Source organism: Nannobrachium achirus (assembly GCF_963921795.1).
Source record: "Nannobrachium achirus genome assembly, chromosome: 1".
NCBI classification, from domain to species: Eukaryota; Metazoa; Chordata; class Actinopteri; order Myctophiformes; family Myctophidae; genus Nannobrachium; species Nannobrachium achirus.
In genome coordinates, this window is record NC_137810.1 from 45,873,890 (window position 1) to 45,891,389 (window position 17,500).

At 42.4% G+C, this 17,500-nt stretch overlaps 1 protein-coding gene across 1 annotated transcript in view; it reads left to right on the forward strand.

Annotated features, from left to right (window-relative positions):
- arid3a (AT-rich interactive domain 3A) overlaps nucleotides 1-17,500 on the forward strand; it is a gene marked incomplete at its 3' end in the record, with an annotated part of 47,551 nt that overhangs the window by 27,841 nt on the left and 2,210 nt on the right. Inside the window, exons 5-9 of the mRNA XM_080729619.1 lie at nucleotides 6,481-6,532; nucleotides 9,771-9,954; nucleotides 11,897-12,159; nucleotides 15,860-15,981; nucleotides 16,985-17,153. Coding sequence (XP_080585745.1) covers nucleotides 6,481-6,532; nucleotides 9,771-9,954; nucleotides 11,897-12,159; nucleotides 15,860-15,981; nucleotides 16,985-17,153 — 790 coding nt within the window. The remainder of the gene's footprint in view (nucleotides 1-6,480; nucleotides 6,533-9,770; nucleotides 9,955-11,896; nucleotides 12,160-15,859; nucleotides 15,982-16,984; nucleotides 17,154-17,500) is intronic.

Sequence of the window (17,500 nt, forward strand, 5' to 3'; positions counted from 1 at the left end):
AGCTTGAAGACCAGCTACTTTCAAAATATTTGCCTCTTTCCTATATTATTTGCCAATTTGGCCAATGTTTGACCAGTTTTTATAGTATATTATAATGTATTGATTCCTTCCGATGCAGTATTGATCCTTTTTTTTTTAAGTATTAAAAAGGTCTTAAAGGTCCTTATATTGTCACTTCATTGTCATCTGGCAGGGAAAGAAATCATGTGTGGGGACCAACCCACAGGTTGGAGAACCCCTGCACTAGATAACTGTCAATGATTGTCACATTCTAGCATGTACAGTAGGCCTATACATGTGTCTGCTTTCCACTGACTGAGCATCAAAATGCCACAGCCTCGGCACATTCACACAGTTCCTGGGTATTAATTGTCAGATGTGAACACAATGCACTGAGCGCCACGGTGGCACAGTGTGTACACTGTAGTGTATAGTCATCAACAATGAATCCTAGATTGTTGTGTGCGTGGGTGCTTAATGGTTTTCCTCTCCTGTATGGCTCCTTCTATTAGTTGACATTTCCAACATTTCTCAGCTGTTTGGAGTGTGAGATATCAGACCAAACAAGAGTACATGTTTGACTTGTACACTGAGATAACAAATGTGTTCATGGTTAAAAAAAAGAAAAGAAAAAAGAAAGAATGGAGAAAAAAGAAACATTAGTGGATGGGCGGGTCTACTGAAAACACTCTCAGAATATGACAGCCCCCTCTGCAGGCCAGTTAGAAGACATAACTCTGACATACAAACCATCATAGTTTGTGATTCCACAATAGGATACTAGAACAAGTGCTATACACACAGTAGGAAAATACATAAAAAGAAAACCCTAAAAACATGTAATTATAAGAAAAACTGAATCTATGTAGCTGGCATTGGGGTTTCCTCTCGGATAAAATGTATACAAATAGCCTCAAGGATTAATATTATTAATATATTGGATGTGAAATAGGTTATTTGTGTTCTTTTGTTCAGAGCACACACCTGGCAAAAGACCATTGATATTAAATATTGATGTTGATAGTTAAATAAAATTGTTTAAATGTGAAGCATATCGTCACTGACAGCAGAAACCTTGTATCTCCAAATTTCAAATGTGCAAATTTTTCCGCAAAGTAAAGCACTGCTTCATCACACAAGGCCGTCGCACAAAAGTAGTGAAAACAGCTGATCTACAAGCACACAACGCCTCGCGGTGCGAGGCGTTGTGTGCTTGTCGATCGGCTGTTTTCACTAGTTTAAATCATTTCAACAATGATAAATACAAAACAAACGGTTTTGGACATACAAGGTTTCCACCCAACAACGACGATTATGTGACTTGATTATGGTCCAACCCAAAGTAGACGTGTCAGGAGATATAGTCGGCCCTTGGGTGTTTTAATATTTTCTAATGTGGCCCCCTTTGAAAAAGGTTTGGACACCCCTGGCGTAGATTCATGTGTCACTTGGATGAGTCTGTGAATAGCATCATTGTCAGTATATTAAGTAACCCTGTGAAGAGCTGCACTAGATATTCCTCTAGCCCTAGGAGACATTGGCTCATAAGCCTGTATTTATAACCGTCACGAATTCTCGTTCGGGCTGTTTTTATTATTTATTGTCGTATTTTATTGTGTTTTTCTTTGGATCTCGAGTCTGCAATAAAGACATTCATTCATTCGAACTGTTCGAGGGACTCTCCCAGTGTTCAATAAACACATGTTTAATCCATCAGAACTGACGTGGCATAGCTTTCTTTTGGCACGGCCAGTCTGTTCTTTAATTTAACGACGGGCACACATCGACCTGTGCTCTTGACACATACCTGCAGTCAGCATCATAAAGTCCCCTCATGTCAACCGGATGGTCTATCTGTCATCACGGTTTCCATGATCTTCTGTTACCAACACACACACACACACACACACACACACACACACACACACACACACACACACACACACACACACACACACACACACACACACACACACACACACACACACACACAAGAATTTACGCTTTAATATTTGCTGAACCTTTTGGAAAGGTACGAATGTCGAGTTGACCGAATTTAATATTCCGATCACCAGAGGGAACATTATCTCTGGCCCCACAGATGTCCAACCGTTCCTTCGGGGTCCAATAACGCAATTTGTACATATTGCTTTTCTTGGGCAATATGATGCAGCCTTCACTATTACAATTTCAGATGTTGATATTTCAAAGGGTGTCATGACGACCCACTAGTATAGGTGTACTGAAAGTTCTTGAAAGGGGTGAAATAATAGTCCAAGAAAAACGTTCAAGACAAAGTTTACTTAATTGCTCTGGTAGGTTGCATACAAACAAAGAAAAAGATACAAAATCGTCTTTTGGGTTACAGCAGCGTTCTGTGTCGCTGGTCAGCTCTTGCACAATATCACAACAACACCGTGGAAGCGGAAGTATAGTTTTTTCCCGGCTAATTCAGGTTGTCACATGACACAATGTTAAACGAAAACGTAACTTCCTGTTGTTCTCTTCAGAGTAAAACGTCTAAGTGGTTCCAAGTAAAACACAATATAAATTGCAACAAATACAAAACGTGCATGCATTGAATGTGTTTTTAACTGTAAATAGCATTTCTTTTTAACTGTTTACTATTTATTAACTCAATGTTTTATCACCAATGAAATTATACTTTTTAACCACAAATCAAATATGATTATGAAATAAATCACAACATTCTCCCGCCCGATGAACAATAGTTCATCACTACTAGTCCATGCCTGAATAAAGTCAAGTTATTTCCAAAGGATATAGCAGTTGCACAGGTCTTCTCAATAATGTCCCTGTGGGAGTACGGACTATGCATGAGCGCGTTAGTCCATCTCGCCCTGGAAACAGTTCTTCAATCCTGCCTGTTTTCCAGGTTTGTCGAGGCATCTTGTCCTCCCCAATCAGCACGATGTCTCCCACTTTGAGCTCAGTGGGTTTGGGGGTGTCACACTTGTGTGCTGATTTCAGATCCAGTAGATAGTCCTTGCGCCAGCGGGTCCAGAAGGTGTTCAAAAGTCTCTGGCGATACTTCCATCTGCGTCCCATGTTCTCTCTGCTCAGGTTAGCTGACTGAGTTTCTGGAATCATGGTCTTTGGTGGCAGTGAAGTCAGTCTTTTCCCGACCAGGAAATGAGCGGGTGTCAGGGGGCTGGGCTCATCAGCATCGTTGTTCACATACGAGAGTGGCCTAGAATTCAGCACAGCCTCCACTTCTGCGAGAGTGGTGGTCAGCTCCTCAAAGTTCAGTGAGGCCTTTCCTAGGACAGTTTTTAAGCAGGTTTTCACTGACCTCACAAGTCTTTCCCAGAAGCCGCCCCACCAAGCTGCTCTCTCAGCAATAAACTTCCAGGAGATTCCCTTTTCGGTAAAGAACGCTGTGAGCTCAGGTTCCTTGAACGATTTCCACAGCTCCTTTAGATCTTGATCTGCTCTTTTAAAGGTCTTGGCATTGTCCGAATAAATGACCTTACATAGACCTCGTCTTGCAATGCATCTCTTCAAGGCTAAGAGAAAGTTCTCTGTGGACATGTCTGACACAAGCTCTAAATGCACTGCCCTGGTGACAGCACATGTGAACAGTGCGATGTATGCCTTCTTTGTCTGACTGTTTGACTTGACATACAGCGGGCCTGCGAAATCAATGCCCATGACTTCAAAAGGTGGGGATTCTGTAATCCTGTCTTTCGGTAGGGGGGCAGTAACTTGCTGAGCTGGTTTCACTTTCAGTCTTTTACAGATGTGGCAGCGTGCTACAATCTGCTTAACCAGCTGTCTGCTTCTCAGTATCCAGTAGGTCTCCCTTATCTGCACTAGAGTATCCCTGACCCCAGAATGCATCACCTTTTCATGGTAGTTTTGAACTAAGAGCTCAGTGTATCTGTGTTTTGGGGGTAGCACCCAAGGGTGCTGTTCTCTGAAACTGAACTCTGACTGCTGCAGCCTTCCTCCTACACTAATAAGGCTGTTCTCGTCCAGGAATGGCTTCAAGTCTTTGATTTTTGAGCCTTTGTCAATGTCTTGTCCTGATTTCAGCTGATTCAATTCTTGGCTGAAAACTTCCTCTTGTGTCACTTTTACCCAGTACATTTCAGCTGCAGTGAGCTCCTCTGCAGTGAGCTCTCCGTGGGTCTTTTGGTTTGTGCGGGCATTGTTTACAAACCTCTTCACCCATGCAGTTATTCTGAACACTGTTCTCAGTCTACTGTACTTGTCAAGGTCTAACAGTGGTTCAGCTGGGTCAGTGCTAGTGAACTGTACTGCTACAGTGAACTTAGTCCTAAGCTCAACATTTGCATCTTCAGCAATACAGTCCTCTTCAGTTGTGTCTGTGGGTTCAGTTGACAGTGTGGCAGAAGGTCCGTTCCACCACAGCTCACTTTGGATGAGATTGTCAACGCTCTGACCTCTGGTGGGTAGGTCAGCAGGATTGTTTTTGCCACTGATATGTGACCATGACTCTGGGTTGGTCAGACTTTGAATTTCTGTCACTCTGTTTTCCACAAATGGCTTCCATTTCTGTGCTGTGCTGCGTATCCAGTGGAAAGTGATCATTGAGTCTGTCCACATCTTGAGCTGATTCTTTTCCATGTTTAGGGACTTCAGCAGATTGTTTCCCAACCTGGCTCCAATTAACGCTCCCATCAGCTCTAAGCGTGGCAAGGTTAGTTTCTTTAGAGGGGCGACTCTCGACTTTGATGCCACAAAGCTTGTCACAATTTCCCCGTCTTGGTTCTTTCCTTGCATGTACGCAACAGCACTGTAAGCCTTTTCACTGGCATCACAGTATACGTGTAGTTCTAGTGACTGCATGTCTGGTTTGATTTCAATGTGATACCACCTGGGGATGGCCACAAGGTGGAGTCGGGGCAGTTCAGAGCACCACTGGTTCCATTCTTTTGTCAAGTCTGGGGGCAACTGGTCATCCCAACCAATTCCCCTCTCCCATAGTTGTTGGAACAGATGCTTCACCCTAATGGTGAATGGAGTGAGGAACCCAATAGGGTCAAAGATACGAGCTGAGGTTTGCAGCACGCTTCTCTTTGTGTTTTGTCTGTCTTTCAAAATGTCCAATAGTCCATTTAAATCAAACACAAAGTGGTCTTTCTCTGGTTTCCATACTAAGCCTAGCACTTTGAGTACATTCCCACAAGTGACAGGTTCTGTTGCTTGTTCAAATCCATTCTCTGCCCACTTTGCTTGGAGATCTGGTGAGTTTGTTGTCCATTTGCACAGGTTCATTCCAGCATCAGATAGAATGTTCTTTGCTCCTTTTGTGACAGAATAGGCTTCGTCCAGGTCACATGTACTAGCTATCAGGTCGTCAACGTACAAGGACTCGTTTAGTGCCTTCACTGCTTTTGGTTGGGCTGCTTCGTACTGTTGGATGTGTTTCCTAATAGTGGCAGCTAGGAGGAAAGGGCTTGGTGAAACACCAAATACCACTCTACTCATTCTCATAATGCGCAGCTCATTGTCACAGTCTTTAGTGGGGGGCCCATGTAGCCACAGGAACCTGACTGAATCCTTGTCTTTCTCTGCTAGGGCTATCTGCAAGAAAGCTTTGGTGATGTCTGCAGTAAAAGCTATCTTGTGCAGTCTGAATTTGATTAGCACATCTAACAGATCAGGGTTTAGGTTTGGCCCAGTTAACAGACAGTCATTGAGTGAGGGGCTTCCGGTCTCGTGTGATGAGGCGTCAAACACTACTCTCAGTTTAGTCGTCGCTTTCTCCTCCCGGAGTACAGCATGATGAGGCAAGTAATATTTCACAGTCTCTGTTGACTCTGCTGCTGAGTCATTCTGGGGAACATCCTCACATATTCCCTGCTGTATATAATCCTCCATCACATTGTTGTACCTTGTGTACAGCATAGCATCAGTGCTCAGCTTCCTCTTCAGGCTTTCAAACCTTTTCTTTGCAACTCTGAAGTTGTCTGGTAGAGGGGGGCTGTCATGTCGCCATGGTAACTCTACTTGGTAGCGACCATCAATGAATGTTACTGTTTGCTCAAAGCTCTGAAGAGCCTCTGTATCTGCTGGGCTTTCAACTTTGTCATTTACAATGCCCAGTGATTCTATTTCCCAAAAAGCATGCAACTGTTTTGAGATCTGTGTGTCCTCATCCAGGCTAATGTGCATGCAGGTTGTGTCTGTCACACTAGACATTGGGACTGGACCTTGTACAGTCCATCCGAAGGTGCTTTCTAAGCCCACTAGTGACTCTGTTAGCCTTTCTACTTTGCCAGTCATTACTTGCCAGTAAAAGTCAGCTCCAATTAAAACTAACAGCTCTGGGTCCTCAGCACCATCTAACTGGAAATCTGCCAGCTGCAGACCTCTCCTCTTGAATTCTCCTCTGATGTGCTCTCCAGGCACTTTCATTACAGCAGTGCACACTTGGGGGGTCTCAACTGCTGCAATTTCAATTCTTTGCTGTGTATTCCACACATTCTCTAGCACTACTTTGACAATGTTGCGCTTGGTTGTCATGGGGCCAGCAGATCCAAAGGTGTGGAGGTTCAATGTCTCTTGCTTTAATACTGGCAGTTTCAGTGTCTTCACCAGGTTCTCATGCACAAAGCTTCTTTGACTGCCTCCATCTAATAGGCAACGCACTATTTTTCTCCCTGCTGGTCCTTCTGTCCAGGCTTTAACTGTCTGAAGTAGCACTGTGTTGGGTTCATTAGGTTTTGGTTTCATTGTGCTAGACACAGAAGAAACCACAGCATCTGTACTGGTGCTGTTCACATCTGGCTGCATTTCTTTTGGATCACAGACAGACTGGTGGTGTCTGCGACCACACAAGGCACAGGAGACACCTTTAACCTTGCAGAATTTGGCTATGTGTTTTTGGCCTAGGCACACAAAGCATCTTCCCATTTTTCTCAATTTTTCCTTTCGAGCAGTCACTGAATTGTCTGGGCAGTTTTCTGGCTTATGACTTGGACTGTCACAATACACACAGGTCTGGGGGGCATTACTAGCTGTGTGCAATGCAGCTGCTGAGGGCATAGTCCATGTTTTAGCTTTATTCTCACTGGATGGCACTGATTTTGTGAATGGTCTGTTACTTTGGGAATTGTCCTTTTGTGAGCTGCCTGATCTGGTCAGTTGTAGTGCTCTTTCTCTACTTTGCACTTCGTTTTGCAGGAATTTAATTAGCTCAGGCACTTTCCATTCACCATCAGTGTCCAATGTGCGTGTGTAGCCTAATGCCAGGTCATCTGGTATCAACTGTAATAATACAGGGCATAGCAGGCTGCCATATGTGTCACTGTGAACACCTAGAGACTCTAAACTGCGAATCTGTATTTCACATTCATCATAAAGAAATCTCAGTGCTGCTATATCTGAGGATCTTTTCACAGGTGTCAAGGTTAGCAGTTTTGACATGTGTGCACTGACCACGATGTCCTTTCTTCCAAATCTGTTCTTGAGCAAGTCAATTGCGTTATCATAATTGCTGTCAGTCAATGTGAGACCTGCTACAGCCTTTGCTGCTGCTCCAATTAGGTAGGATTTCAGGTATGCGAACTTTTCCTTCTTACACAGCGCATCATTTGAATGGATAGCAGTGTCATATTGACTCCAGAATTCTTGCCACTGGCTTATTTCTCCATTAAACTTTTCAATCACTAATCTGGGCAGTTTAACAGTCTGTCTAGCCAGGGAATTGTCAGAGCCTGTACTTCGAGCACTAATGCGTCTACTCACAAGCTCCTCCTGGGCACCGGGTCTTTTCTCGAGCAGCATGCTTGCCCGTGTTTTCCACGTAATAATGCGGTCCTGATATTCCACCGTGGTTTCGATTTCGACGTCCATTTCGTCCGTCGGGGTTTTGTCTTCAATTCCTCTGTCCAGCTCCGTTAGTTGTCCCTCCTTGGTCGTTAGTAGAGACAGCATTTCACGCAGTGTATCATAGTCCCTTTGATCTTCTTGTTTGTTTGCTTCTCCCTCCATCTTAAACAGCAGCTTCGAAACTGAAGCACGGATTACTCCACGCTTTTTCTTCATACGATCCATATCGTCGGACATTTCAGTAGTTCAATTCCAGCGTCATAAACATCCACAAAAAAAGTCGCAAAAATCCCGGGTTTCGGCACCAAAATGTACTGAAAGTTCTTGAAAGGGGTGAAATAATAGTCCAAGAAAAACGTTCAAGACAAAGTTTACTTAATTGCTCTGGTAGGTTGCATACAAACAAAGAAAAAGATACAAAATCGTCTTTTGGGTTACAGCAGCGTTCTGTGTCGCTGGTCAGCTCTTGCACAATATCACAACAACACCGTGGAAGCGGAAGTATAGTTTTTTCCCGGCTAATTCAGGTTGTCACATGACACAATGTTAAACGAAAACGTAACTTCCTGTTGTTCTCTTCAGAGTAAAACGTCTAAGTGGTTCCAAGTAAAACACAATATAAATTGCAACAAATACAAAACGTGCATGCATTGAATGTGTTTTTAACTGTAAATAGCATTTCTTTTTAACTGTTTACTATTTATTAACTCAATGTTTTATCACCAATGAAATTATACTTTTTAACCACAAATCAAATATGATTATGAAATAAATCACAACAATAGGAGAGATGACTGTATCCTTATCATCAGATTATAGTGTAGATAAGTGACTTGGTACTTATTCATATATCTATCTATATGTACCTTGATGTTATCTAATCTTACCTGCTGCCATACATAGACTTTGGAGTCCGGTGGATGATTAAATTATTTCTATACCCTGCACATGGCAGATGTTATTACTGCTGGCTATTATACTGTACCTTGGGGGTAGCCAACCATCATCTGTCTAAAATAAAACTTAGCAGGCGGATTATAGGATTCGTCATCTAAAAATAGAGGTACAACAGGTCCAAAAAGTATATCTTTTAGGCGCAAATTATATCTATTTAAGGCTAAGACTAAAACAAGTTTTTACTTGTCTTATATATTATTGCACTAAGAAAATAGCAGCGTTTTAGATAAGTGCATTGTGTATAAAGTGCAGTGTTACTTTCAAGTCGCACACAATACATTGTCAAATAACGTGCGGGATTGATTATGATTGGTGGCAGGTTTGGTTACCATTTAGAACGGGTACACATTGTGTATCATTATATTATGCTTTAGCTATTGAAAAATAGCAGATATACAAGCTCACAGCACAGCACCGAGTGCCGCGCTGCGAGCTTGTAGATCTGCTATTTTTGAAAAATCGTGAAAATTAGAATTTTGACCCGATGCTATAAGTGTCTTTTGAATTCTTCTACGATTTTTTGAAAAACCTATGTTTCTATGTCAGCAATCTGGCTAGCCATCGTCAAAGAAAAGGTCCTTTTCACTTAACTGGAGCTCTGTTAGTCTGTTCTGGAGAGACTACTATGTCAGTGGTGCTCAAACTTTTTCATGTGAAGGACCCCCAAAATGTAATGTATTTGGCCACGGACCCCCATCTCAAAATATTTACTTCCAGGGACCACCCAGAAGCAAAATTTGAGTTACAAACATTTGCTTAAAAAATACATTATATTCAAAGATTTGCACACATTTTCACAACTTTTTCAAAAATAGCAGATCTATAAGCTCGCAGCGCGGCACTCGGTGCCGCGCTGTGAGCTTGTATATCTGCTATTTTTCACTAGTTAAGCAGTCAATAATTCTAGGCCTAAATGGGTTTTTAATGTCAAGTAACAATTTCTGCCTTCCTTGCCTTGACCCTTTGTGTATGTGACCCCCTCCATCACGCAGGGACCCCAGTGAACCGCATCCCCATCATGGCCAAGCAGGTGTTGGATCTGTACATGCTGTACCAGCTGGTGACGGAGAAGGGGGGCCTGGTGGAGGTCATCAACAAGAAGCTGTGGAGAGAGATCACCAAGGGCCTGAACCTGCCCACCTCCATCACCAGCGCAGCCTTCACACTCCGAACACAGTCAGTACACACACGCCCGTGCACACACGCACACGCACACGCACACACACACACACACACACACACACACACACACACACACACACACACACACACACACACACACTAGGGCATTCACCAAATATTCGAATATTCGAATATCAAAGTCACTATTCGACGTTGTTCACCGAAGTCGAATATTCGTCTTTGTTTTGTTTGTTTTTTCTCTCTTTAAAAAAAATATAATTTATAAAGCTTGGCTAGATAGGAAGTCATACGAATGAGTTGTCAATGGTTCTCAAACCTTTTTAGGCTGTGACCCCCAAAATAAACATATTTGAACTGGGGACCCCCACCCTGACAAGCACTTGGAATTGTAGGTATTACATTTAATGTGACTCGGTTCTGCAGATAAATATTGTGAAACCAGCAGATCTCAGATCTGCTATTTTCACTATGTTCGCCTCTTGCTTACTTAATATTTGACAGTTTGGCCAGTCCTGTCGAATATTCGACTATTCGAATACTTTGAAGTAGAATAATTCGAATACTAAAAATCACTATTCGTGAATGCCCTAGTGCATACACACACACACACACACACACACACACACACACACACACACACACACACACACACGCACACACGCACACACGCACAGACACGCGCACAGCCTTCACTCTCAGAACACACTCTTGGCTTAATTTTCCAAAACTAATTTCCACTGCCAGGTAGAACAGTATAATGGCTTTGATCGATGAATACACAGAGTTAATATAAGAGATAAGATAAGAGATAAATAAGTCCATAATTGTATAATAATGGGGCAGTGCCATGAGAGGAGTGGTCATTGCATACAGTCATATGTGCTACTGGCTGTTTGTAATGTTGCTGATCTGACACAGATTATCAACTGTTTGTCCGGGCCGCTGTTGTGTTGGGCCTGGATATGGTTGTGTGTGTGTGTGTGTGTGTGTGTGTGTGTGTGTGTGTGTGTGGGGTGGGGTGGGGTGGGGGGGGGGGGACGGACGGACGGACTTGTATAATAGCTGTTGAGGGCTTGATTTAGATTGTTGCATGATACTACTGTATGTTGATTCGTGGAACTAATTAAATCAAGCCTTTAATAGTCATTATTTAACTGCTATATGCTTCTGGTCCGGAGTTTGAAAAAGGCTGAAAACCATGATCTGTGCCTATCCCACGGTTAACCTTATTCCATTCTCTTAACCTTCTATATTAAACTCATGTTACCGATTGTAATTTATGGGAAGTCACATGATGCGATTACATCTCCTAATAATGATGACTCATCCAGTCAATCCGGTACACCTTCCCTTCTTGAGATTCTATCAAACTCCTTTTTGCTGTGGAAATGTCTTTACCTCTGACTTCCCAGTAACTGACAACATTGACACGTCATCATAGGTCACCAGGTTATTTAGCGCGCTGTTTCTCAACTAGTGGTTGAGAAAAATGAATACAAATACAAATCTTCACTTTCCTACATTACTAAATGCATGGTCAGGGACCACAAGCAATACCTTCACGGACCCCTAGAGGGTCCTCAGAGTTACTGCAGGGGGTCCTCCAAATCTTTGTGTGATAGAAACTTTTTTTTTCTCCTTTTCTACAAGCTCACAATTCCTCGCAGGGCGAGGCATTGTGAGCTTGTAGATCAGCTATTTTCGGCAAAGAGCTTTGGTGTAGAGGGGGAAAAGAGCAGACTAAGTACAGAGTGAAAGGTCACGTTTTTTTTAAGTATTGATGGTTCAAGTGGTTAAATATATGAAAACACAAATTGACATGAATCCAAAATACACTGATGATTGTGCTGTCAAAAGATGAAACTATAATGGAATCTATGAACAGATTATGAAGCAGGGACCCCCTGCTTCATCTCTATTGATACATTTGAGTACTTCTTCCAACTGACGGACTGGCTTCTCCCCTCCCTCACAGATACATGAAGTACCTGTACCCGTACGAATGTGACAAGAGGTCCCTCAGCAACCCCAACGAGCTCCAGGCCGCCATCGACAGCAACCGGCGCGAGGGCCGGAGGCAGAGCTTCGGCAGCTCCCTGTTCACCTACTCGCCCAACGGGACGCCCACCATGCTGTCCTCGCCCAAGCTGCCCGGCATGCCCTGCAACATGCAGGGCATGCCGCACGCGGGCACCAACGGAGCCTCGCTGATCACCCCCATCCACAAGATCAAAAAAGGTGAATTTGTCGCGTGGTTGGACGGAACGTGCGCAACATGCACTTACACGTGCATAGGGCTGTCACGATATGACATTTTACATGACGATTAATTGTCACTCAAATAATTGTGATTAACGATTTAATTGTGTTTTTGTCGTTGACAATTACATTTCTGTTTGGCTTGTAGGCTTTCAAGTTGCACATGGCAGATATGATGCATAACCTAAATATACAAAGAAATTACTGACATATTTGACAACTTTATACTTTAAAAAGAACATTGATAGTGGAAATAGCCAATCTACAAGCTCACACATTTTTTTTGAAAATATAAACATTTTTCAACATGAAAACTATTGTGACGATTATGACAAAATAATTGCAATTATGTCAAATAATTGCAATTATGTCAAATGATTGCGATTAGACGATAATGTAATAATTGTGACAGGCCTACACGTGCAGTTTGATTTGTTGGTTGATTGAATACATTGTTGACCCATTAAGACCTGAGGCCCAAAATGCCTTCTAAATCAGTGGTTCTCAAACTTGGACATTTCTCCCCTCAACTCTCCCCTTGATTCTCCCCTTATCTCTGACAGTGTACAAATGGAACCCATTCGGGTCCATTTGGTTCCATTTGTACACTGTCAAAGTTACAGACTTGTAAGGGTCAATGTAGACTCCTAGAGAGTCCCTGAAAGATTTTTCCATAAAAAAAGTAGACAGAACAATGTACAAGCTTGCAACGCGGCACGAAGCGACATGCTGTGAGCAGTTATCTTTGACTAGCCGAAATCTAAAATTACACAGATGCTTTCCCGGTTTTAATGGGTTAAACAGAAATGTAAACAGCACAAGCAGTCAGACATTTGAGCTAAAAGGATAACACAAAAACAAGCCCTGGAGGCTTGTTTCCATAATGTGGCCCTTATGTATTCAATTCATCAACATAGCCTCAAAATAACACCAAATACAATATTTAGGGCTCATTCAGGAAGCAATTATAAGAACCGATTCTCTTAAGTTTTCTTAATTGTGCTTTTCTCATACAGTATATAATAACACATTTTAAGAGCAAGAGAAAATAACAATGCATTGTCCAGTGCTAGAAAAATCCCATTGCATGGTGAAACAGCTTTCAATGTCTCTTTATGACGCATGCAAACCAAGAAGATTCTGACAATATATAACATCACAAAACCCAGTGGGGCTTTTAAAAAGAGAAAAGTGTCAACTTCATGTTGATATTACTATTTGAATTAGGAAGAAGACAACAAATTGATCCCGGACTGGATCCACGTATCCGGCTCTTCAAAAACTGCCCTTATATGGTGCTTAGGAGACGTTACCTAAGGGCGTTGTTTAATTTAAGATCAAGTGGGATTCATCATTCAGCACACCTGGGTAAGAACAGATGTGGATGTGGAATATAAGGGGGTCTGCTTTCCATTCTGACACATGTTGCCATTCAGACATTGACATCTAATTGTCTGAGTGGCAGCACTTCCATAGAGGTTAGGGTTAGGGTTAGGGTTAGTGTCGGAATGGGGGGATGTCTGAATGGCGGCATGTCGGAATGGGGGGATGCATATAAAGATACCATTGCTGAATGAGGCCCATATAATCAACAAATATAAAACTATTATGTACAAAGTAGAGAAAGTAAAAATAAAAATAGAAAACTGCCAACGCCTAGATTTAACCATTTGAAAGGTGGTATAAGTGCTATTTATGTATTTGTATGTTAAAATAACTAAGTTACTTATAACTTATAAGTGTTAACCCATTAAGACCTGTGGCTGATTCTACAAATGCCTCATAAATCAGTACTTGTTGTTCAAGAATGTAAAAAAAAAATAGCTGAGCTTAAAAAGTTCTGAGCTTGTATATCTGCTGTTTTTGAATAGCCTATGCAAAAATCTAAAATGACACAGTTGCTTTCTCGGTTTTATTGGGTTTTAATATCTCTATATTCCCATAGTAATCAATGCTGTAGAGTGTTTGTTCAATAACAGGGGTCTCCTTGACTCTCTAGCGCTTTAGTAAACAGAAAATACACTTTCAGGTACATTTTCAGACCCGTTCTGGTACATTTTCAGGCCAATTGTATCCAATCAGGAAAGAGAACTCATACAGATACAGGATAAACAGTGAATTTGGAAGTGATGAAAATCACACCTAGTGTGAAGTGAGCAGTGCTATTTATGAGTTAATTTCATTAAGTGTCACGTGAAGCTTGGCCAATGTGACCCTGCCTGGGCGGGGACTGCCCACAAGTCCGAAGGTTCATTAGTCCGAAGGTTCATTAGTCCGAATTTAGTTAGGGTTACTGAGGTTAAGGTTAGGGTTGGTTAGAGTTAGGCATAGTATTCTTAACAAGAGCCCGGACATTTTTGGGGGCCTCGAAATTTTTTGGGGCCCGGACAAAGCGAGATGTTGGAGCACGGCTCAGTAATCCTGAATCCTCTTGGGCAGTGGTTTTCAAAGTGGGGTCCAGGGACCGTCGTGGTTCCTTGATGGGGGTTCAAAATGGAACCTTACAGGTCTGTAACGCTGAGAGGGTTTGGGCGGTCCTTGGAATGAAAACTTTGAGAACCAATGCTCTTGGGCAAGAGTTTGAAGTCTAAAAAAAAAACTGAGGCGCCGCGGATTTCTCTGTGTGAAATCTGCGCGGCCGTTTGATTGGTCTGAATCGTCTACATTTCAAGGTTTATAGACGGTTACACAACACATGCAGACAGTTACACAACAATTTCAGACGGTTACACAAGCTTGACGGTTAGCTCTGAAGTTTTTCCACAATGATATCAGGGTGTCTAGTGTCTACATACGTCTTAGAGAATGGAAATTAATTACGGGCAATTTGTATGCTCTCGAAAAGTACAGTATGGGTGGGAACTGGCATAACAAAGTCTGGAAGAATTTGGAAAATGTTGTCGTCGACTCCCAAATATGGCGGTTTTGTGGACTGTAGATGGTTGTGAGAAGAATAATGTTCGGCTATTATAGACCCGTATGGCCTAGGCCAATAGTGGACAAGCTGTGGGTCGGGACCCCCGATTTATTGCGTGTCGGAGATGTATGCAGCAACATTAAAATGGCAACGCAATTACATTAGTTAAATGAGTAGTTCACCCCCAAAATGACTTTATTTTCCTATTGATTACTCACGCCATGGAGACTCATTAAAATATATGTATATATTGTCTTAGGAATGTGACAAAAAACAAAAAAAATATTATTGAACTCAAGTCTCCACTCAAGTGATTTTTATCATATCTATACATGGTATTTATTAACATTCATTTTACTTAATTTCGAAATATGAAAATGGCAATGTCAGTTAATCTACTCTGACTCTGACCTCAAAACCGGAGTCCTCTGAAACCGGAGCAGATTCTCTAGGCGTATTTAATCTAAAATAGCCAATCGAAAAGCTCATGACGTGTTGTATAGTGGCTAGTTTTCGGCTAAGAAGTTTGGTGTAGAGGGAAAAAAAAAGTAGCATGCTAGGTATACAGCCCTGGGGAACCCCAGTGAAAGAAAGTATATATAGTTTTGTTCTATGCCAATCAGACAAATTGAAACACATGTGCTCATCCTCAACATGGCTGTGTAGGACTACGTATTGAAACCCATGAATTAAGGGCTTTCACTGAAATGAAGCTGTTCTAACGTGTGGGCTCTTCCCGTTCTCTGCGTGCCGTTCCACCAGAAGAGGACGGAGGGCATCACATCATGCCGATGGGCATGGGACGGCTGCCAAGCGGTGCCATGGCGGGCCACTCAGTCGCTGCTGTACAGGCCGTCGCTGCACAGGCAGCCATGGCTGCACAGGTAAACCTTTGTTTGTTTTACTACTGCATCTTCCTCAGAGCAGAGTCCTGCAACGGGTTGTCAAAATTGGACCCGTGCAGTACTCTGCCTCAGAGTCTTATACTGTAATAGAGCTACGAAGTTTGACGTCATTTACACATCCTACCTGTTTTTTCCCCCCCATTCTGAATTCCCATTAGACTTTTTTCATATCGTGTCATATAAGAACTGTGTTCCAAACATGAACAAATGATCTCAGCGGTTTGACTCATATGGATATGAAGAATTGGCTGATGGTGAGAAAACGCTAATGTTACTGTCACCGAATTAGTTACATTTTCCCTAGAAACAGACTGTATCAAATATTAGTGACTGACTATCATAAACCATACAGAGCCACCTCCCGACAATATCGCGGAGAAGGTTTGTTTATTTTTGGACCACAATGCTTATATGAGACGATTTTAAGATGCCGAAATGTTATTCTCCATAGAGAAATTACTTCCGTGGAACCGGATGAGCGAGTGACGTCATAACTTTGTTATTATATATAGTAACTTTGTTACTCTATATTGACACTTACCAACATGCACAATATCAGCACCCGACTCTGTTTGACCAGAATGAAACGGAGCCTTCATTAGTATTATTGGTAGAGAAAGAGACTGCAACAGAGCAGAAAGCAACACTCCACGTATTTTTGGTGCACGGTTCAATAATAACATGAGGCAAAGAAGAAGTCGCCAGCACACAAGGAAATCCTTTTCACATGATTTATTTACCTCTCTGTCCAGGGAGGTAAATAAATCATGTGAAAAGGATTTCCTTTTGAGCTGGCGACTTCTTCTTTGCCTCTTAGTATTATTGATAACACCTGTGAAGGAAGTAAGTGAGAAGAGACCCAACTTCTCTCCAAAATAGCTGCTGTGCATACAGTATACCTGTACTGTAGCCTATTATTATTACATGGATTCTTCATGGATCCCCTGTGTTCTGAACGGCGTGTGTGATGATGCTGGTGCAGGTGGCAGCTCTGGAGCAGCTCAGGGATAAGCTGGAGTCTGGGGAACCGCCGGAGAAGAGGATGGCTCTGCCTGCAGAGGAGCACCAGAGGCTACTGCAGAGAGCTCTACAGCACAACCTGCTGGCCATGACCGCTCAGATGCCCATGAACATACGCATCAGCAACCAAGGTAGCCACGCATGCACGCACGCACGCATGCACGCACGCACCAACGCACGTCAGCTGAACTGGTTATTTTGGTTATGAACCAGCTGGTTTTGACGGACACACAGCTACCCGAGAACAGCTTGGTTAGAACACACAATTAGCACGTATGATTATATAGAATTACATTTGACATGATTGCATCATAAATACAAAGATCTAGTTGAAACCCATGCTTATACCTGATTCACCAATGACCAAGATTTCTGATAATAATAATTTGCCAACATATAAAGGGTGTCAAACACACACAAGCACACACACACACACGCGTGCACACACGCGCACACACGCACACACGCGCACACACAC